The sequence below is a fragment of the Camelus bactrianus genome, chromosome 15, assembly GCF_048773025.1.
Source record: "Camelus bactrianus isolate YW-2024 breed Bactrian camel chromosome 15, ASM4877302v1, whole genome shotgun sequence".
Taxonomy (NCBI): Eukaryota; Metazoa; Chordata; class Mammalia; order Artiodactyla; family Camelidae; genus Camelus; species Camelus bactrianus.
This window is the reverse complement of record NC_133553.1, coordinates 58,935,464-58,957,891: the sequence shown is the minus strand read 5'-3', so window position 1 is coordinate 58,957,891 and position 22,428 is coordinate 58,935,464. Positions and strand designations below refer to the sequence as shown.

The following is a 22,428-nucleotide window of genomic DNA, read 5'->3' as shown; positions in this document are numbered from 1 at the left end:
CTGAGTTCTATTAGGGTGACCCCAGTAATACTGATATCTTCCTTGTCTTCTTGTATGATAAGGTACCCCCAATCTGGAATCAGCCGTCTTTCCAAGTAATTCTTATTTCTTTTAGTAGCAAATGGCCACTAAAGTTCACAGGTTGGGTGCTAGGGTGCTTATTTCTACTCAGTTTCTCATTGTTTTCCAGGGGAAGCGCTAGAACAACGATGGGCAAACTTTTTTTGTAAAGGGTCAAATTTTTTAGGCTTTGTGGGCCATGTAGTTTCTGTCACAACTATTCAGCTCTGCTACTGTAGCTTGAAAGCAGACACAGGCAATATGTAAAGAAATGAGTACGGTTATGTTTTAATAAAACTTTATTTACAAAAACTGGTCATAGGTTGGATTTAGTTAACAGGCTGTACTTTGCTGACCTCTGATATAGAAAATGGTTTCAGATATTATTCCTAATTATTCCTAGTAGTATGATTATGAAAACATTCCAAGATTTCTTTGCAATTCCTTTTGCCATAGAGTGTCCCACAAGGGATAAAACACGTCTCCATTTTAAAGTGACTTGAAATAACTTTTTCATATAGTTGTGCCACTAGTTTGAAATACTAAGTTCATTAACTTTGATTTTGATATCTGAGGAATACTTTTTATTTTTCTTTAATTTTATTTATAATTATGTAAGAATGGCTCTAAAATCAGATTGTTAAAAATGGTACATTCAATGAGGTTTAGCTTCAATCTTTTTCTTCACATTGTTCCCTTCCTTCTCCTTTAGGTTGTTACTTTTGGTTTATCCCTCATTTACAGACTACATATGTACACACATACACACATACACATATGCATATATATTCATCTATACTTGTTTTTTTTTTAAGTAATCTGTTTTAGTAACATACTGAACACATTGTTTGGCAACTTGATTTTTTGTTTAATATCCTGGGAATTACTCCATAGCAGTATATAGAACAATCAGAAGTCTTTTAAAGATTATGATAATATATACAACAGTGCAATAAACATGAAAACTTAGTGAATATGAATACTCATCTAGAAAACATAATTGATTAAAAATGACACACTAAATAAATAAGTTTAAATACACCAGTAGCCCCAAACAGAAAATTCAAACAAGTCAAAAATGGGACACCTGAAAAGAATCAGTAGCTTTATGAATTCTATGAAAAATTCAAAAACGTGTAATTTTCAAAAACTTAATTCGAACATGAAATATATCATTCCAAGTAAATTCTTCATTTGGTAACAAAATATCAATTCTTCCCATATATTTTCATTTAAAATAATTATTCATTGTTCTTATATAACAAGGATTATTTATGTAGACATTTATGTATACATTAAGAACTGATTACTAAATTTATATCAATATAACTAAGAGATAAATTATTTAATATACTTCCTTAAGTTACTTTTTCCTCAAACCTATAAAATGTGAAATATATAAAATATTAACACATTATCATAAGTAATTTATTCCTGACTCTTAAAGCTTCTTTTTAACCAGATTTGTCCAATGAAATGTTATTTTTAAATATTATTTTTAAAGTGACTCATTCTTATGAATATTTTTCTGAAAACTTGGTTTTAAGTTAGTAACACTTCCATAATAAAACCATTCACTAACTAGGTGACCCTGGTTGGATAGCAGTAGAGTTTGGGATTTAGCAATATACCTTTCAAATTTATTGTCATGTATATGTCCACTTAGATGTGTTATGTGCTATTTTAATCTTATATAATAAGTCTCCAAAAAGAGACCAACAAAACAAAAAAAGACTGTACAACTAAAATGTCTCCCTTTGCCATGTGTCCCAGACACATGATTCTAAACAACTAAGCATACTATAGTAGCCCTCACTGTTAACTAGTATTTGAAAACCTTGATGGAGGGGCATAGGGGTAAATCCATGTTTTATAGGGCTTGAAGCTTATATTTCTTAATACAAGTAATTTGATGGACCTAGAGAATATTATGCTTAGTGAAATAAGTCAGAGAGGGACAAATACTGTATGTTATCACTTATATGTGGAATCTAAAAAATTAAACAAACCAGTGTATATAACAAAACAAAAACAAACTCACAGATACAGAGAACAAGCTAGTGGCTACCAGTATGGAGAGGAAAGTAGGGAGGGGCAAGATAGGGGTATGGGGTGAAACACAAACTACTATGTATAAAAACAGGTAAACAACAAGGATATACTGTATAGCACAGGAAAGGTAGCCATTACTTTGTAGTAACTTTAAATGGAGTAAAATCTATGAAAATACAGAATCACTATGCTGTATACCTGAAACTAATATAATATTGTAAATCAACTGTACTTCAATTTAGGAAAAAAATGAAAAAAGAAAAATAATTTAACATTTCAAGTACAAAACTAGGTACTGGAAAGGACCTATACAAATAAGAGGTAGAGAAGCTTAAGCTTCATTAACTGTATTGAATTCACCTCTGCATCTGACACATAGTAAACATTCCATAATAATTTGTGGAATAATTTTTGATTAAAGTATTGATTAAATTTGAAGTCAGGATGAGTAGAAGGGTGTGACTATTCTGTCAGTTGTCTCTTGCAGTGTATTTAATATAGTATGATTTAACAGTACCTTACTTAGCCTTAGTGTCAACCAGCTTTAATGCATGTCCTTTATTTCTTTATGTGCTAGCCTAGTCAGGGAAAAGACATGAAAATGAAATATAAACTCCATGGCTTTTATTTTCTTGACTTATTTAGAATATGACCATTTCCAGGGAATATGAATATTTAATTGTACATATTCCAACATTTAAACTAAACTGCAACACTAAAACTAAAAATTTAAAAAATGCAGCTAGAGGATAGCCAGTTGGGAGATGATTTAGATATGTCTTGCATCAGACACTGAAGATTCATGAACTCTGTCAAACTGAGGAGCATGGAGTTAAGAGGTATACTTTCCACTGCATTTTGCTAAAAACTACACTCAGATATATGAATAGTGAGAAGGCCCACAGGAAGATTAAGAAGTGAAAACCTCCATTGTACAGAAAGACTGTCAACTCAAGAACTGTAAAACCTCATTACCCTCTTCAAATTAATGACCCCAGTCCCCTATAACAACTGAAAAAGAGAGTAGAAACTCCAGAATTAAGGAAGAATGAGTGAGAGACACAGAGAAAATGTTCCAGAAATAATTTGTGGACCACAGATCTTACACCCAAACTTATATCACTGTTAAACATAAAGTACTACTAACATGAGTAACTCACAAAGAAAATGGGTATTTTTTAATGGGTATGTTTCTTTTTCTTTGGTTTATATACTTACATATTAGTGCTATTATATAGTCTTAATAATACCTAGAATAAGTCTTAGATAGTCTCTATCATTTACTGTGACATAAGAATTTAAAAATCAACCTGTCAAGTTCCATGAAAAACCTTGAGGGGATTTTGATTGGAATTTCACTGAATCTTACAGATTATTTGGAGTCAGAATTGTTATCTTTATGGTCTTTCCAGCCATAAGTAGGTGCATGTCTGTATTTTTATCAGGTGTTCATTTATGTCACTCAGTAACGACTGGTAATTTCTTCTCAAACGTACTGCATATCTTTTGCTTATTTTCAGTGAAGAATCACATACAAATTTTGCTAGAGAAAAGAACATATGAAAAAAGCTACCTAACTTATTTTATAAGACTAGGATAACCTTGATAGCAATTGAGCACTTGTTAGCAGTCAAGTGCAAGTAAAGTCATAGACTTTTGTTAATTAAGAACATAGATGCACTTACATAATATTGTACAGCAACTATACTGCAGTAGAAAAAATGTAGGTACAAAAGTCTTAAATAAGACACTAGCAAATTAAATACAGGAATATATCTTTTGGAAATTATTGCTCATTTCTTCATTGAATATAAGGATCTAGTATGAAAGTATCATGACACTGTGGCATTAAAAAAACAAGAACATAATTTTTTCAATTGATGTACATTTAAGTTGCTTCTGGTTTTTCATTGTTTTAAGTATTGCTATCACCAGTCTTGGACATACCTTGTTAACATTATTTCCTTAGGAAGACTTGCCCAGAGTATATCTATGCAAATTTTAAATTCTGATGTATTGTTAAAATATGGAATCATCAAACATTTTCAGTGAAGGGTCAAATAGCAAACATAATATATGCTTGTGGGCCAAGGGCAAAATTGAGGTTATTATATAGGTACTTCTATATAACAAGAGAGAAAACAAATTTCCATAAATATTTACTGATAAAACTGAAAATATAATAATTGAGTATAATTTTCACAATACAGGCATACAAATGTGAATAATGGAATTCTTTTGGAGGGGATAACATTTCACTTAATTAGGGTTGAAAGGTGGTCTTCCTTATCAACAAAATCAATTGCAAATGTTTATCTGTTAATGCTGATCTATGGTGAGGTTTTATGTATTTCGCCTTTACAGATTTCTTTCCTTATAGATAGGTACTGCCAAATATTGATATCAATACATGAGCGTATTCACTGATCAGAAGGCATTTTTAGAATTCTAGCTAAATGGCTAGACTGCCTTTTAACATGTCATTACACTGCAAATTAATCATTAATCATTTCCAGTTAAAGTGCTTTAATTTGCACAGTTAAATAGACTTTGGAATATGGAAATTTCCTTTGCACTTGTATCAAGATTGAAAAATGCTGCTGTGGATTGAAATATATTGCTGGAAATTTGTGTAGGAACGGAAATCTCACTTTTTTTTTCCTTTTGACAGTGCAGGAAGTGTATAATACAACCTGACATTACTTGCAAGTCAAACAATGTTAGTTCTCACTGAAATAACTTTATCACAATATAAGTTTCACATATGAGTCTGTTTTTTCCCCTTTTTAAGTTTTATTAGGTAGAATTATTACCTAATACACAAACTACAAATGTAGTTTGACTACACTATACATTATATTGCATGTAAATACATATATACAATATACTGCACATATTGTTTTTTAGTTTACATATATGTTCTGATCATTGTTTCTAAGAACAGATTATAGAGCTTTAGCTTTTTAAACTTACATAGTTATCAAAGGAATAAAGCCAACCACAAAATAAGAATGAACAGAATGTGGTAATCTAATCATAAAGGACAGTCAAATGTGCTTACACATATTCAAGAAATCAATCATATAAGTTACAAATAATAAGTAGTTCATTTGTGTCCTTTTTGTTTGTTTGTTTTAAAGAGTCCACACATAAGTGATATCATATGGCATTTTTCTTTCTCTTTCCCACCCACTTCACTTAGAATGACTATCTCCAGGTCCATCTATGTTGCTGCAAATGGCATTATTTTATTCTTTTTTATGGCTGAGTAGTGTTCCATTGAATATCCGTACCACATCTTCTTTATCCAGTCATCTGTTGATGGACATTTGGGTTGTTCCTATGTCTTGGCTACTGTAAATAGTGCTGCTATGAACACTAGGGTGCATATGTCTTCCTGAATTTTATTTTTCTCTGGATATATGCCCAGGAGTGGGATTGCTGGATCACATGATAAGTCTATTTTCAGTTTTTTTAAGGAACCTCCATACTGTCCTCCATAGTTGCTGCACCAGTCTACACTCCCACCAACAGTGTAGGAGGGTTCCCTTTTCTCCACACCCTCTCCAACATCTATCATTTGTAGACTTTGTAATCCGGCCATTCTGGCTGGTGTGAGGTGTATCTCACTGTAGTTTTGATCTACATTTCTCTGGCAATTAGTGATGCTGAGTTTATTTTTGTATAAGGTGTTAGAGAATGTTGTAGTTTCAGTCTTTTACAAGTAGCTGTCCAGTTTTCCCAGCACCACTTATTGAAGAGACTGTCTTTTCTCCATTGTATATTCTTGCCTCCTTTGTGATAGATTAATTGACCATACGTGCATTTCTGGACTTTCTATTCTGTTCCATTGATCTATGTGTCTGTTTTTGTGCTGGTGCCAAACTGTTTTGATTTCTGTAGCTTTGCAGTATAGTCTGAAGTCAGGGAGTATGATTCCCCCGGCTCCTTCTTTTTCAAGATTGCTTTGGCTATTCAGGGTCTTTTGTGTTTCCATATATTTTAACATTTTTTTGTTCCAGCTCTGTGAAGAATGTCATTGGTAATTCAATAGGGACTGCACTGAATCTGTAAATTGCCTTAGGCAGTATGGCCATTTTAACAATACTGATTCTGCCAATCCAAGAACATGGTATATCTTTCCATTTGTTTATGTCTTCTTCAATTTTCTTCATTAGTGTCTTACAGTCTTCAGTGTAAGGGTCTTTTGCCTCCTTGGGTAGGTTTATTGCTTTATTGCTAGGTATTTTCTTCTTTTTGGTGCAACAGTAAATGGTATTGTTTCCCTGATTTCCCTTTCTGCTATTTTGTTGTTAGTGTTTGGAGATGGAACTAATTTCTGTACATTAATTTTGTATCCTGCAACTTTACCAAAATTCATTGATGAGTTATAGAAGGTTTTTGGCCACTTCTCTAGTATTTTCTATGTATAGTATCATGTCATCTGCAGACAATGACAGCTTTACTTCTTCTTTTCCAATTTGAATTCCTCTTACTTCTTTTTCTTCTCTGATTGCTACAGCTAGGACTTCCAAAACTATGTTGAATAAAAGTGGCGAGAGTGGACATCCTTGTCTTGTTCCTGACTTAGAGGAAATGCTTTCAGCTTTTCCCCATTAAGTATGATGTTAGCTGTGGGTTTGTTGTATATGGCCTTTATTATGTTGAGGTATGTTCCATCTATGCCCACTTTCTGGAGAGTTTTTATCCATAAATGGATGTTGAATTTTATCAAAAGCTTTTTCTGCATCTGTTGAGATGATCATATGGTTTTTATTCTTCAGTTTGTTAATGTGGTGTATCACGTTGATTGATTTGGGGATATTGAAAAATCCCTGCATCCCTGGGATAAATCCCACTTGATCATGGTGTATAATCCTTTTAATGCATTGTTGGAGTTGATTTGCTAGTATTTGTTGAGGATTTTTGCATCTATGTTCATAAGTGACACTGGCCTGTAATTTGTGTGTGTGTGTGTGTGTGTGATATCTTTGTCTTGTTTTGGTATCAGGGTGATGATGGCTCATAGAATGAGTTTGGAAGTGTTCCTTCCTCTGCAATTTTTTTGGAAGAGTTTCAGAAGGATAGATGTTAACTCTTCTCTAAATGTTTGGTAGAATTCACCTTTGAAGCCATCTGGTCCTGGACTTTCGTTTGTTGGCAGGTTTTTAATTACTGATTAAATTTCAATGTTGGTAATTGGTCTATTCATATTGTCTACTTCTTCCAGGTTTAGTCTTGGCAAATTGTACCTTTCTAAGAAATTGCCCATTTTTTCTACGTTGTCATTTTTGTTAGTGTATAGTTGCTCATAGTATCATCATGTGATTCCTTATATTTCTGTGGTGTTGGTTGTAACTTCTCCTTTTTCATTTCTGATTTTATTAATTTGGGCCATTAATTTTTCTTGATGAGTCTGACTAAAGGTTTATCAATGTTATCTTTTCAAAGAACCAGCTTTTAGTTTCATTGATCTGTTGTATTGTTTTTTCAGTCTATTTCATTTATTTTGGCTCTAATCTTTATGATTTCTTTTCTTCTACTAACTCTGGGGTTTGTTCTTTCTCCAGCTGCTTTAGGTATAAGGTTAGGTTGTTTACTTGAGATTTTTCTTGTTTCCTGAGGTAGGTTTGTATAGCTATAAACTTCCTTCTTAGAACTGCTTTTGCTGCATCCCAGAGGTTTTGGATGGTTGTGTTTTCATTTTCATTTGTTTCAAAGTATTTTTTGATTTCCTCTTTGATTGCTTCTGTGATCCATTGGTTTTTAGTAGCATACTGTTTAGCCTCCATGTGTTTGCAGTTTTTGCAGTTTTTTTCTTGTAGTTAATTTCTAACCTTATAGTACTGCGGTTGGAAAAGTTCTTTGGTATGATTTCAATTTTCTTAAATTTGCTGAGGCTAGCTTTGTGGGCCAGCATGTGGTAGATTCTGGAAAATGTTCCATGTGCACCTGAGAAGAATGTGTATTTTGTTACTTTTGGGTGGAATGCTCTATAGATATCAGTAAAGTCCATCTGGCCCAATGTGTTATTTAGGGCTTTTATTTCTTTATTGATTTTCTGTCTGTATGATCTGTCCATTGATGTTAAGTGGGGTGTTGAGGTCCCCTGCTATTATTGTGTTATTGTCGACTTCTCCTTTTATGTCTGTTAACAATTGCCTTATATATTGTGGTGCTCCTATGTTGGGTACATACATATTTACAATTGATCCTTTTCTTGGATTGATCCCTTAAATATTATGTAGTGTCCTTCTTTGTCTCTTGTAATACTCTTTAAGTATTACTACTCTAGCTTTCTTTTGATTTCTGTTTGCATGGAGTATCTTTTTCCATCCCCTTACTTTCAGCCCGCATATATCTCTAGCTCTGAAGTGGGTCTCCTGTAGACAGCATATATATGGGTCTTGTTTTTATATCCATGCAGCCAGTCTATGTCTTTTGGTTGGAGCATTTAATCCACTTACATTTAAGGTAATTATTGATAGGTATGTTTTTACTGACATTTTGTTGTTTTGAGTTTTTTTTTTTAGGTCTTTTTCCCCCCTATTCTTTTTGTCCTCTTGTGCTTTGAGGAGTAGAGAAAGTCCTTTAACATCTGGTGTAAACCTGATTTGGAGGTGCTGAATTCTTTTAGCTTGTATCTGTGAAGTTTTTGATTTCTCCATCAAATCTGAACCAGAGCCTTGCTGGATAAAGTATTCTTGGTTATACATTTTCCCCTTTCATCACTTTATTGTGCCACTCCCTTCTGGCCTGAAGAGTTTCTGTTGAAAAATCAGTTGATAACATCATGGGAGTTTCCTTGTGTGTTATTCGTTGCTTTTCTCTTGGTAATTTTAATATTTTCTCCTTATCCTTAATTTTTTGTCAATTTGATTACTATGTGCCTTGGTATATTCCTCTTTGGGCTGATCCTATCTGGGACTGTGCGCTTCCTGGACTTGGGTGACTTTCCTTTCCGAAATTAGGGAAGTTTTTGGTTATTATCTCTTCAAAAATTTTCTCAAGTCCTTTCTCTCTCTCTGCTTTCTGGGACCCTATGTGAATATTAGTGTGCTTCATGTTGTCCCAAAGTTCTCTTAAACTATCCTCATTTCTTTTCATTCTTTTTTTCTTTTCTGTTCTGCAGTGCTGATTTCCACTAATCTGTCTTCTAGCTCACTAATCTATTCTTCTGCCTCATTTAGTCTATTCTTGGTTCCTTCTAGTGTGTTATTTGTTTCAGTAATTTTATTCTTCAACTCTGTTTTGGTAGTCTTTATATTTTCCAGCTCTTTGCTAAAAACTTTGCTCTGTGCTTCTATACTCCTCTTCAGTTCTCTGAACATCTTCACCATCATTATTCTAAACTTTCTCAGATAAATTGCCTATCTCCTCATCACATTTCTTCTTCTGGGATTTTATCTTATGTCTTGTCCTGGAAGATATTCCTCTGCCACCTCATCTTGTCTGTCCTTCTCTTTGTATTTTTAGGTAGGTTAGTTATGTTTCTCGACCTTGGAGAAGTGGCCCTCTGTGGGAGATGTCCCATGAGTCCCAGCAGTACACTTCTCTCTTGTCACAAAGGGCCAGGATTCAGCCCATCCCAGTGTAGGGTCTGGCCTGTGTTTGTGGATTCCTTCCACTGGCTTTGGGATTATTTTCTTACTTCTGGTATCTGCCCCCTGGTGGATGAGGCTGGTCTAGAGGCCTATCCAGGTTTCCTGGCAGGAGGAGTCAGTGTCTACCCACTGCTGGGTGAAGCTTGGCTTCGACCTCTGGTGGGTAGGGCCTTGTCTAGAGGCTCAGGAAGTCTGTTTATGGATGGGGGTATGTTCCCAACCAGTATGTTGTTCAGCCTGAGGCTTTCCAGCCCTTAAGCCTACAGGCTGTTGAGTGGGGCTGGGTCTTGATGCTAATGACCCAATCAAGATGTCAGGCTCCAGGAAAGCTCATGTAGATGAACACTTCTGGAATGTCCACCACCAGCTTTTATGTCCCCTGGGTGAGCCACAGCCGCCCCCTTTCTCCTCAGGAGAACTTCCAAACCCAGCAGTCTGATCCAGGTTCCTACATAATCACTGTCTCTACCCCTGGACCCAGTGCACTTGAGATCCTGTGCACACTTTCCAAGAGAATGAAGTCTCTTTCTCCCCTAGTCCTGTGGGGCTCCTGAAGTTAAGCCCCACTGGCCTTCAAAACCAAATGTCCTGGGATCTCCTCCTCCCAGTGCCAGAACTCTGTGCTGGGCAGCCTGACGAGGTTCTCAGAACTCTCACTTCTGTGGGAGAGCCTCTACAACTTAATTGTTCTTCAGCTTGTGGGTTGCCTACCTGGGGGTATGGGGCCCAATTATATCATGAGCACACCCCTCCTACCTTCCTGCTGTGTTTCCCTCTGTGTTTCCAGTTGAAGCAGATCTTTTTTTTGCTAGGCTCCAATCTTTTTTCTTTATGGCTGTTTAGCAGTTGTTTGTGGTTTTGTTGTAGTCACTAGGAGAGGCGAGCTTGTGGTCCTACTACTCCACCATCTTGACTGGAAATATGTAAGTCCTGTTTTGCTTGTAGTTTTAGGCTGATACATTTCAAGTCTGTAACATAAGCTAATTCTAAAGCCATTCAAAGTTGAGTGGCTGAGCAGTTATTTCCAATCATTTAAAAATTATTCTCAAGGATTATAAGGCAGGCTATATTTGACCCATAGGCCATAGTTTACCAATCCCTGCTTTATAAAGTCTTTCTTACGTTCCCAGTAAACGTAAGTGCCTATTTCCCTCCAAACTTTGCAGCCAGTAAGTATTAACTTTAAAAAATTTATCCAATTTGAAATTACATTTTTCAACTTGCATTTATTTGAATATTAAGAAGGTAAAGTATCTTCTCGTGATTTTAGACCATTTATATTTCATCATTAAAAACTTGATGTTGATATTCTTTTTCCATTTTTATTACAATAAAATTATTCCAACAAGTATTTTGTTTACCAAAAAGAGTTCTAATTCCTTTTTAGTGGCTCTACCTACTTGTTGAGAATTATTTTCCACTGCATTCTCCCACACATCCAATATTCCTTCCCTAAAGACCTGCCATTGCCTGACACTACTGTGCTTTCTCAAGCATCTCTAAAAATATGCACCAGATATCATTCATTCTCTGTTGCCTTTTCTCCATTTTACCTCCCAGTATAACTCTTACTATTAAGACTTATATCAATAATCATTTCCTCCTCTTTGGTTCCATAGCACTCTGCCATAAAACCTATCACATTGTTATGTTATCAACTGTTTACAGTGGTCTTCCTCCTCGGCTCAACGCTTGTTGAGACATGGTACTGTAACTGATCTCCAGAACAGTGCCTACCACTTAATAAGCACTGATTATTCATTGACTGAATAAGTTCAAAATAACAGCAGTATTAACAATATTAGAAAAGTAATAATGTGCTAAGCACAATATCAGAGACAAATTTGTGTAATAGTATTTAAAAGCTTACCTTTTTCCCTAAAGACCTACAATAATTTATTTTAATAACTGCCATTAGTTGTAGCTGAGATCTGCAAGTCAAGAAAATTTGCTTGTACTAGAAAAGAAAGCTGAGAAAAATTAAAATACAAAAAAGAATATTCATCAACCATGTCGGTTTTGTAATTTGAACAGTAAGTTCTTTTTTTCAAAATCTCCTTTGTAACTTTACCAAGGTTCATTTTGGATTAATCTTTTATTCTGCTTTATTTCCAAAGGACATCCATTACCTTGCACTAGATAAAGGTGAATTGGCACTAGCTGAAGTGGCAAGAAAGAGAGCTCGCGACATTGATGCAGAATCAATAACCTCTGGAGTTGGTAAGAATTAATGCTGGTTTTCTTAAGTGCTTTTTGTTTTAATCAATACTTACCTAGTATCATTTGTTTACATTTGTAAGTCATGGTTGATTAATTTGAATTACTTTCTTTGTAAAGACAGTGCCTTTTTTTTTTTTTAAGAATTAAGGTAGGTAAATAGTACAATATGGATATTTAAGTTGAAATTGTGTTATGTAAGTTAATAACCAGTCATTAATAACTATTTAGCAAAAAGTAAAAATTGTACTTTTCATAAGATTTTGAGGAAAAGTTTATTATCAGTGCTGTTATTAAAATTAACCAACACAGGAACTTATATAATCCTTTATTTATATATACAGACATCATATCTCAAAAGAATTCCCTCCTCTATCAGACTACTTCACATGGAATTTTGTTTGATGGGTAATTTTTGTTTTAAATTTAGAAGCCACTACAGTCATTTTACAGTGAGTCTTCTGAAGACACATCAGAAGCGTAAACTGAATCTAAAGATCCAACTAAAACTTTATAATACAGAAAAATGATAGTCTTTAAAAACTGTAATACCAAAATGAGCTTTGTTCTAGACTCAATTTATCCTAATGTGACTAAATCTAGAAATATTAATCTTCAGACATCCCAATTCCTATTCTTCTTGGTATTTCCTATTCCTCACTTAGGAAGAGGATGCTCTGAATTATAATAGAATTCATTTTCTTTGTGGAACTTCTATAAAACAACAAAGTTTTAATAAGGTTTCCACTTTGTAAGTTGCTTGAAAATATTATAACAACATCTCCACTGATAGATCATCTTGTCCTTTGTTTATGTAATACTGTTTGGAGCCAAAGGGAGCAATTGTCAGCTTCTCTCTAACATCACCACCAGAGATCCCAGTTTTCAGGGTGGTACTGACTCAAAGCCATACTACCAGGCTAGTTCTAAACCTGAATACCAAAGCTGACAGTTGCTTACCAGAAAGATGATTTCATTCTCCCTCCTCAACCCTGAAAGAGTTCCAAATTGACCAAACCCAAAGGATGCATAGACCACTTTCAAAACTCCATTCCTAATAGATAAGAAATACTCAGTATTAATCCAGTATTACATAAGAGAAATTTGTGGCTTGCTAAGCATAGTAATGTGTGTCCTAATAATAATAGCTAATATTTACTGAATGCTTAATGTGGGGTAAGCACTATTCTGAGTTACAGATATTAACTAATTTAATCCTTATCGTAATTCTTTGAGTTAAGGGCAATTTATATTTGTGATGAGAAGTCACTTTTAACTGAATGATGAAACCATGTTAATAGGAATTATGACATTATATTACAAGGATACAAATATTCTCCCTCCCTATGCTTCTAGCCATTTAGAAACACAGGAGGAGGTTAATTCATAGCAAATTTTATGGAAATTATCCTTAGCTGTAATGTGCCCTGCTTTTTCCACCAGGGTATAAGGCAAGTTTTACATTTTAAAGCTATTTAAAGTTACTAAGGGTGAAAAGGAATATGAAGAGATTACCACAAAACCTCAGAAAAATGAAGAAATTCCACTATTCACCAAAGGCATACTGTGCCCTGTGTATTTTTTTTCATCACGTTACTGTGACCAGCTGACAATTCCTAGCCAGAGGGCTTGGTTAGTGTTCCTTCTTTGAGCCCTGCGTCATTTCTCATAAATATCTTTCTTCACTGAACCCCTGTTATTCCCCATTTCTCAGCTTTTTTTTTTTCAGGCCTTATCCTTTGGCCTTCATTACTATTTCTTGATAAAAATACCATTTAATAACAGTAACTATCAAGAGGTGAACATCTTAGATGAATGTTCTACTCCACTTTTGTTCCAGAAAACTAGGCTTACTCCCACTCATAATATTGAGAAGGCAGAAGAAAGAATCAGCAAACTTTACAATACATTTGAAATTATTGAGTCTGAGGAGCAAAAGGAAAAACAATTAAGTGAAAAGAGCCTAAAGGACATATGGGACACCATCAAGCATACAAACACGTTATGGGAGTCCCAGAAGAGGTGAGAAAGGGGCAAAAAGATTATTTGAAGAAATAATGACTAAAAACTTACCAAATTTGAGGAAAGGCATGAGTCTATATATCCAAGCTCTACAAACTCCGAGTACAATCAACCAAAAGAGACCCACGCTAGGACAAATTATAATGAAACTATCAAAAGCCAAAAACAACCTTGGAGGCCTGAGGCAATAAGATGACATACTTAAAGTACCAAAAGGAAAAAAAAAAAAAAGTTAATGGAGAATTCTGTATCCAGTGAAACTTTCCCTCAAAAATGAGGCAGAAATGTAGATATTCATAGATAAACAAAAGCTGAGGGAGTTCACTACCACTAGACCTGCCCTAAGAGAAATGTTAAAAGGAGTTCTACAGACTGAAATGAAAGGTTCCTAGATAGTAACTCAAAGCCATATGCAGAATGTAAAGATAAATACATGGGGAAATATAAAAATTATTGTAATTTTTGTTTCTACTCCACTTTCTATTTTCAACAGGAATTAAAAGACAAAAGCATTAATTATAAATCTCTTAGATGCACAATGTATAAAGATGTAATTTGTGACTTTAATAAAGGTGGGGGACAGGAACACCGCTGTATTGGAGCAGAGGTTTTGAATGCTATTGACGTTAACATGGTATTCATTCAAATTAAATTATTCTAACTTAGCCATTCTAAGAGATGTGAGATTATAACTCACTGTGGTTTTGATTTGCATTTTCCCATACTAAAGATGGTGTTCAGCATGTTTTCATGGACATGTTAACCATTTCTATGTCTCCTTTAGAAAAATGTCTCTTCAGATTATCTGGCAATATTTTATTTTAGTTTTTATTATTTACTTGTATGTGTTCCTTGTATATGCTGGATATTAATCCTGATCAGACATAAGGTTTGCAAATAATTTCTCCCATTCCATAGATTGCATTTTCAATTTTTTTTCTTACTGTTTCTTTTGCTGTGCAGCTTATTATTTTTGCCTTTGTTGCTTGTGCTTTTGTTGTCATTTCAAAAAAAATCATTGCCAAGACCAATGTCAAGGAACTTTGCCCCTATGTTTTCGTCCAGGAGTTTTATGGTTTCAGTTCTAATTTTTGTGTCTTTAATCCATTTTGAATCAATTTCATTTTCCTGCATGCAGTTATCCAGTTTTCCTATTAACATTGAAAAGACTTTCCCCATTGAGTATTCTTGACTCCCTTGTCAAATATGTGTGGGTTTATTTCTTGTTCTCTATTCTATTCCTTTGGTCTATATGTCTGTTTTTATGCCAGTACCATATTGCTTTGATTACTGTAGCTTTATAGTATAGTTTGAAATCAGGAAGTGTGTTGCCTCCAGCTTTGCTTCTCAGGCTTTCTTTGGCTATTCAAGGATTTTTGTGGTTCCACCTGAATTTAAGATTGTTTTTCCTATTTCTGTGAAAAATGCCATTGGAATTTTTGATAGGGTTTGCATTGACTCTATAGATAGTTTTGGGTAGTATGGTCATTTTAACAATATTAATTCTACTCCATGAAGATGGGCTATTTTCCCATTTGTGTCATTTTCCATTTCTTTCATCAAGGTCTTACAGTTTTCAGTGCACAAATATTTCTGTGGTTTAATTTATTTTAAGATTTCTTTGATGCAATTGTAAATGGGATTTCTTTCTTCATTTCTCTTTCCCATAATTCATTGCTATTATACAGAAATGCAACTGATTTTTGTGTATTTTGTATCCTCCAACTTTACTGAATTACTTTTATTCAGTTTTTTTGGTGGCATTGTTAGTTTTCTACATACAATGTGTCATCTGCAAAAGGAGACAGTTTTGCTTCTTTATGATTTGAATGCCTTTTATTTCTTTTTCTTGTCTGATTTCTCTGGCTAGGACCTCTAAAACTATGTTGATCAAAATGGCTAGGGTAGAATGATGATGTGCTGGTGGCGGTATAATGCCAGTAAGTGTATTAGGCATGGAACATTCCAGGCTGCTATAACAAGAGATCACAGTGATTTAAGAAATAAAATTATTTCTGTCTCACATAAAAATCTGGGGAGGTGGGAAGGACTGGTAAGGCATGCTGGTATCAGATCACTAGGCTCCGCTACCATGTTGCTTTGTTATCTCTAGGTTATAACCTTTACATCTTTGAAGATTTGCATCCCCGCCTGTAAGGAGGAAAAACAAAGAGGGCATACTCTTTTCTTCTTCAGAGTATAAGCCAGGAGTTGTTACACATTACTTCTGTTCATATCGCATTGGACAGAACCTGGTCATAAAAGTTTCACCTAACTGTAAGAAAGTCTGGAAACTATATTTGGGGTGACCATACACCCAGCAAAACACTTATAACTAAAAGCAGTAGCCATTTGGGGGGACAGCTACCATTTCATCTGTTACAATGAGATTTGAAGGATAGTATCTTAAAGAAGAAAATAAACAAAATGGAGAACAGCTTCCTCTATATAATCTTCATATGCACAGAAATGAAAGTAATTTTAAAACCCTACTCAAAAATAGTTCCCTGCTGCACATAATGTGGCTATCTGAATATCTACATATTAAGAAATTCTTCCAGATGTTGTATTTCCCAGCATACTTACCATATATGACATTTCAGATACTATGCTATAAAGATGATGTAGCTTTGTAAGTAGCTATCTCTTCTTACTACTTGAAAATTCTGTATCAAAGATTATTCTGCATAATGAAGAACTTCAGAGAATACAATACAGTGTAAAGATTACTCATATTATCACCCAGAGATAACTGATAATATGAGTCAATTTATTTCTTCTTTTTATTATGCATATATTTAAGAAAACTAAAATCACTTATTTATCTTCCTTTTTGTTACTTGGTGGTATGTTTTGACTACATTCCCATGTCATTTACAATAATTCAAAAGCCTGATTTTTAATGAGTTATCCTTTCCCTAAAAGCCTTTTTTCACTACAAAATCATTGTACCATTATAATAGTGGATAAAATTATACCTAGTAGATGATACATGCATGAAAGTAAAGACTTGTTCTTGTATTTATTAATATAAAATTCTTCTACAATTAAGCTAAAAAGAAGTTGTTAATTCTACAAACTAACAATTTAAAATTGTGGTTAACTGTTTACCTACATTGTGCTTTAGAGGCTACATTATATTATTTGTTTGACTTAGGTGAAGTAGAGCCAAAAGTAGGCTGGCATGAATGTATCTCCTCTCTTTACTGAGTTATGTCAGTTTTCATCTATACCTTCCTACCTCTAGGCATCTTTGCCTAAAGACATAATCCTAAAACCCTTCATAATTATAAGCACATCAAAGACTAACTGCTCTGCTTAGCTGCAGTGATCTATACAAGACTGTAAAGAGATTTATAGTTTTCAGTAAAGTTTCTAAGAATGCAGAATTACCCAACCTTTGTTATTTTCTTTGTGGTGACATAATGTTATCAATCACAGAATATAACATATAGTATTAATTATAAATTACCTATAGATATGTTTTCTTTAAATTGTTTATTTTCAAACCTTTCTATTTAAATATTTAGCATATTTTTAAATTGTGAAGTACTACATTACTGAAAGTACAAGGTATCATCTTTTCAGAACTCACCTGGTCATAAATTGACAGTTACTTAGCAAAAGATAACATTAGTCTTTTCCTGTGGAGAAAGGTGCAAACATTAAACTGTCTGGGCTTTAACCCTACTTTTTCTCTTTTTCAGAAAGGAGTCAATGTGTCAAACCATCTTCTCTGACTTAACTTGTAGACTAGTAAACTGTGCTGGTCCAGGAGAGAATAAACTTTCTACAAGTAAATAATGAAGAATTTTGCTTAACAATTGGTATGTCATATTAAGAGGAGCAATGAAGCTGTGAAGTTAAGAATAAACAGAACATGTGCTAACTTGGCTAGTATGGAGTATAGCAGTATATCTTATATCAATAATCCCAAAATTTGGATAGACAAAGATTCATACAGTACTATGCTACAAACTTTAACAATACTAAGGTGGTAGTCGGGAAAGCTGACTTATTTTGGCTAAACCAGTCAAGACTAACCATCTGCCATCTTAAGTCACTTTAGGGGGATTCTCAGTTGGCTCATCTATAAAATAAGGACCTAGAACTAGAAGAGGATCAGTCTTTTCAGCACTAAAATTCTGTGCATATGATTAGACAGAACCCAAATTAACATACAACTCTGAAAAAAAATCATTTGTGCATATCCACCTAATAGTAGAAACCCATACTGAAAATAAATCTGAATATTCTCTTAAAAGGGGGCTTGCTTTATTCAAAAATACTTTTGAATTAAGTTCTCTTAAATAGTACCTTTAAAAGATGACTTACTTTATACTGAAATTTATTTAGCAAGAGGTGTAACATCAAGGTGTCCAAGCAGAGGCGCTAATACAGAAACTAAAGAATTTCTAAATAAACAGAATGGTTTCACATATATTAGCTGACAAAATTTTGGACCTTTTGCAGGTATTTTACCTGTATAAAATTCTCTATATAACATGTCAGAATTCATATCCATTCTGGCGGTGATCTTCGGATACTCTTACCATGTCCCCAAGAAATCGCTACTCAAAAAAAAAAAAAAAAAAAAAAAAAGTTATATAGTTGGTCCATAAAGTTTGAGTGAAAAATCACGCACCTACTTTATCAAAATTAAGTAGTATCTTTATGTGTTTTAACCATTCTTATAGTTTATAAAATGGCTTTATATAACCATAAATCTATTTCTCAAGGAGAATCAGGGTTTTTATAGTGACTTATATTCCAAGAGCTTAAAGAAAATAAAATTATTTACATTCCCAGATCTGATCATCCTACAGTTTGCTGTGGGGTAGAATTTAGTTTAAAGGTGATCTACTTCAGCCCCCCACTGCAGACACATACAAGTTCAAGAAATGTAGATGTTAGGAACTCCAGTGATGCACCAGGGCTGGCTTTTTGGCCTTTCAAGTGTCAAATGAGAGTATCCCTTCCCAACTCCAAGTTTAGGGACATCACGTTGGTGCCTCAAAACTGGCCACAGTCTTTCACACCACAGGAATCAGGAAACTGGTTGATGGTGGGTGTGGGGCTTTTGTTATGGTCTGGTTTTTGAAGAGCTGGTTGTTAATCATTTAACAAAACATCACTGAGGTGATCTGAGGTTATGGTTCCTGAAGGCCAAGTCTCCATATATCAAAGAAAGACCTGTAAACTGTTCCTGATTCTACAACTCCCAGAACTGAATTTTTAACATTCATATATCCTTTTCTTCTCCAGAAGGATAAATGAGGAAGTAGGGTCCATATCATACATGATTTATTGCTTGCCTTTGAACCTATATAGCAATGTTGTCCAACAGAAATACAAACCAAACCACATATATAACCTTAATTTTTCTACTGTGAGTTAAAAGTACATCACAAATTGGATGTTAAACTTTCATTGGAAATACTTAATATTTAATTTCATAATTTCAGGTACCCAAGTTGGCCTATAAATTATTTTAAAAATTTACAATTACTAAATTGAGTGCTTTTAAATTTAAAATTTTTTAAATAAAATTTAAAAATTAGTTCCTCAGTCATACTAGCCATATTTCAAGAGTTCAATAGCTACACATAGTACTAGTTACCATACTGAACAGCACTTCAGGAGTTTTCCAGAAGCTTGGGCCTTATTCTGTGCCAGCATGAAGTGTAGATTCAAATGAATTATTTCACTTTTCAGTGCCTCAGTTTTCTGAAACAATAACCTCGGGAGAAGAATCAATCAGTAGTTATAACAGTTTAATAGCTATTCTAATGATTGCTATAGTATGAAATCACTCACATGATATAGCATCTGCCATTTGTGGTATGTCAGTTTATTTAACAATTAACTCATCAACCAGTAGTTCCTTATGAAGGCGAACTTAACCTTGTTAGATGTTAGTAGCAATAAATGCTAAGCATTTATAGTGTTTTTCATCTTTAAAGGGCTTTACAAATTGTAATTAATTGGATAACATAATATATCATTCCTGAGGCCAAAGAAGGCCTTTCTATTCAACAAAAACCTTCCATACACTTGTCATATACTTTGTACTACAAGCTACATAAATTTAAGTGTTAATCTTATTCCTGAGATGAACTAGTCAAAATATTTGCTTCAGCTTTTCTGATCCTGAGTGCAAGCAGCTAATCTCAGCAGAGAAAAATGGTGCTTCTATAATGTTCATCACCTATGTGTTACTAACAAAAGTCAAGCACAACTTTACTGATTATATTAAAAAATATTTTAAAGTCCCACTTTTACACTACTTAACCTCCTCTAAACTGCCACCAGAACCATAATAACACCATCCATTTTTACAGGCTTTGCAGTATTCATAGTGCTTGCCTGCATAATTTTATTAGCTCAACAACCCTAAAAGATAAACAGGACAGATGTTATGCCCATTTTTTGGATGAAATTCAGTAAGGCTGAGTGACTTGCTTACATAGTTACATAGTGTTAAGTGCAACAACTAGAGCCAGAATCCAAGTCTGATGATTTTAGCCACCATTTATCAAGTGCACATTATATTTTGGAGAGTGTGTTGAACACTCTGTGCATTACCTCATTAATGGTCACAACAGTCTCACAACATACCGATTTTACAGATGAAGAAAGTATAGTACAGAACAACTATTACACATATGTCCTTTTTTCCTCAATGCATATGTTAACTTCTCTACAGTGCTGAATCTAGAAATGGAATATTATCAGGGTAGGAGAAAAAAGGAACCAATCTTCATCAAAGATAAAAATTGCAATAGACTAGCAAATGTTAGTCACCCAGGACAGTGCTAAGCTCTGTGGTTCCTGTCATGTTTCATATTTACAACAACCAAACAACCCTAAGAATTAAGTATTAGTTTCCCCATTTATAAGTAAGGACAGAAACTCAAAAGTGACAGAAGCAGAATTTAAACCCATTCCTGTTTGGCTCCAAATCTCACTCATACTGTGAGAACCACTTCACCATTATGGTTTTTATTTCAAGTCCACTGTAATTTCCCATATTGTTCACTGCCTAATGTTGCTTGTTACTCATTTTTGGAGTTGTTTTGCTTTCTGTGGGTTTTTTTGTTTTGTTGGTGGGGTGGGCATAAAATAAAGTGAGACGGTTTTCTTTGTCATCTTTACCATGTTATGCTTACAGTGCCCAAAGCGAGTACTTACACCATTTTCAAAGCATAATGCAGGAAAGTAGCTTTGAGCACTGTCATACAATCTTCATAATAATTCGAGCAGTGAGCTGGCAGGTTACAGTACTAATGGGGAACTGAATTTCTGTAACTTTAGACTTTGAGCTAAACAGTTCTTTTACCTATTAAATGACAAACTTCAGCAATTTTTCTAGAGTTAAAGGAAACTGACTTGTTCATTCAGTGGGTATTTTGATTTAAATCTATTTATAGTAACAAAATATGAGACAAAGGACTAAGCATTGTTATAGTAAATTTTCTTATGATGTGGCTAAATAATTTACATTAATGAAGACTATTAAGTGTGTGATGAGTGATTCTCTTCAGTCAGAAAAAAACCTTTTTCTCAGACTGCCTGAAATCCTTATGAACTTCTCATTTCACGTTGCCCTAGTAATCAGAAATAAAAGCATTAAGATTTTCAAGCACCATAAATACTTCCAGGATGAATTCTCTGTTAAAATTTAATTAGTTCTTTTATTTTTCTGGCTAAAGATAGTTACTATGTTCCTGGTAAGACTACCTCTAAGAAGGAAGTAAAACAAGTTTATGCACATACATTCATATGCAATGTCAAAAGACAAGAGAAAATGTGAGAAACGTGTTTCTAGTAAAACTCCTTCCTTATCTCGAATTAGGTTCTTCATAAATGTATGCACTATAATAATGTATAGAAATGACTATTTCATTATTTTCTTTATAGTTTTTCCAACCTAATAGTCTAGGTATTTGGAACACATTCATTTAAGCAGAAGAAATAGCTGGCAAATATTTTTATGTCAGGTGGTATGCATGCTAAGTTTATAACCTTTCTTCTGTTTAGTCAATATAAGGTAACTTGATGTGACAGGGTGTGTGACATATCACAAAGAGGACTAAGGTCAGGAATTTTATGAGATCTTAAAAAACAATACCTTTAGAAAGGACTTAAATAAATAGTACTTTAAAGATCTGCAGAGTATATAGTCCCTCGCCCCGTCCCCCCCCCCCCCCATTATCAAAGAATTGAGCTTAAGTGCTTAGGAAAGTCTTTTACTCAGAAAAAAGCAAATATCTCGCAACTGGGGTAGGGGAAGAATCTCTTAAGTTCCTTTACAGTTTAGAATGCCTACCAAAACATATATCTATTTAGAGTTTATACATCTATTTGTTGACAATTCAATGATAAATTTATGTTTCTATCACCTATTTACCCTTTTTCTCTGAAGCCTTTGCAAATTATTTAGCTGTCATTACAGACTCCTGTCCCAAAGCAT

At 34.1% G+C, this 22,428-nt stretch overlaps 1 protein-coding gene across 15 annotated transcripts in view; it reads left to right on the top strand.

Moving 5' to 3' along the window:
• The window catches only part of WDPCP (WD repeat containing planar cell polarity effector), a 299,751-nt gene that overhangs the window by 199,081 nt on the left and 78,242 nt on the right, over positions 1-22,428 (top strand). For 12 of the 15 annotated variants that reach the window (XM_074341211.1, XM_074341212.1, XM_045514393.2 and 9 more), the window contains one exon: positions 11,834-11,936. In XM_074341211.1, the coding sequence (XP_074197312.1) occupies positions 11,834-11,936 (103 nt within the window). Of the gene's footprint in view, positions 1-11,833; positions 11,937-17,662; positions 22,168-22,428 lie in introns of those variants that run through there. The other 3 variants (XM_074341214.1, XM_074341213.1, XM_045514397.2) reach the window with 2 other exon arrangements.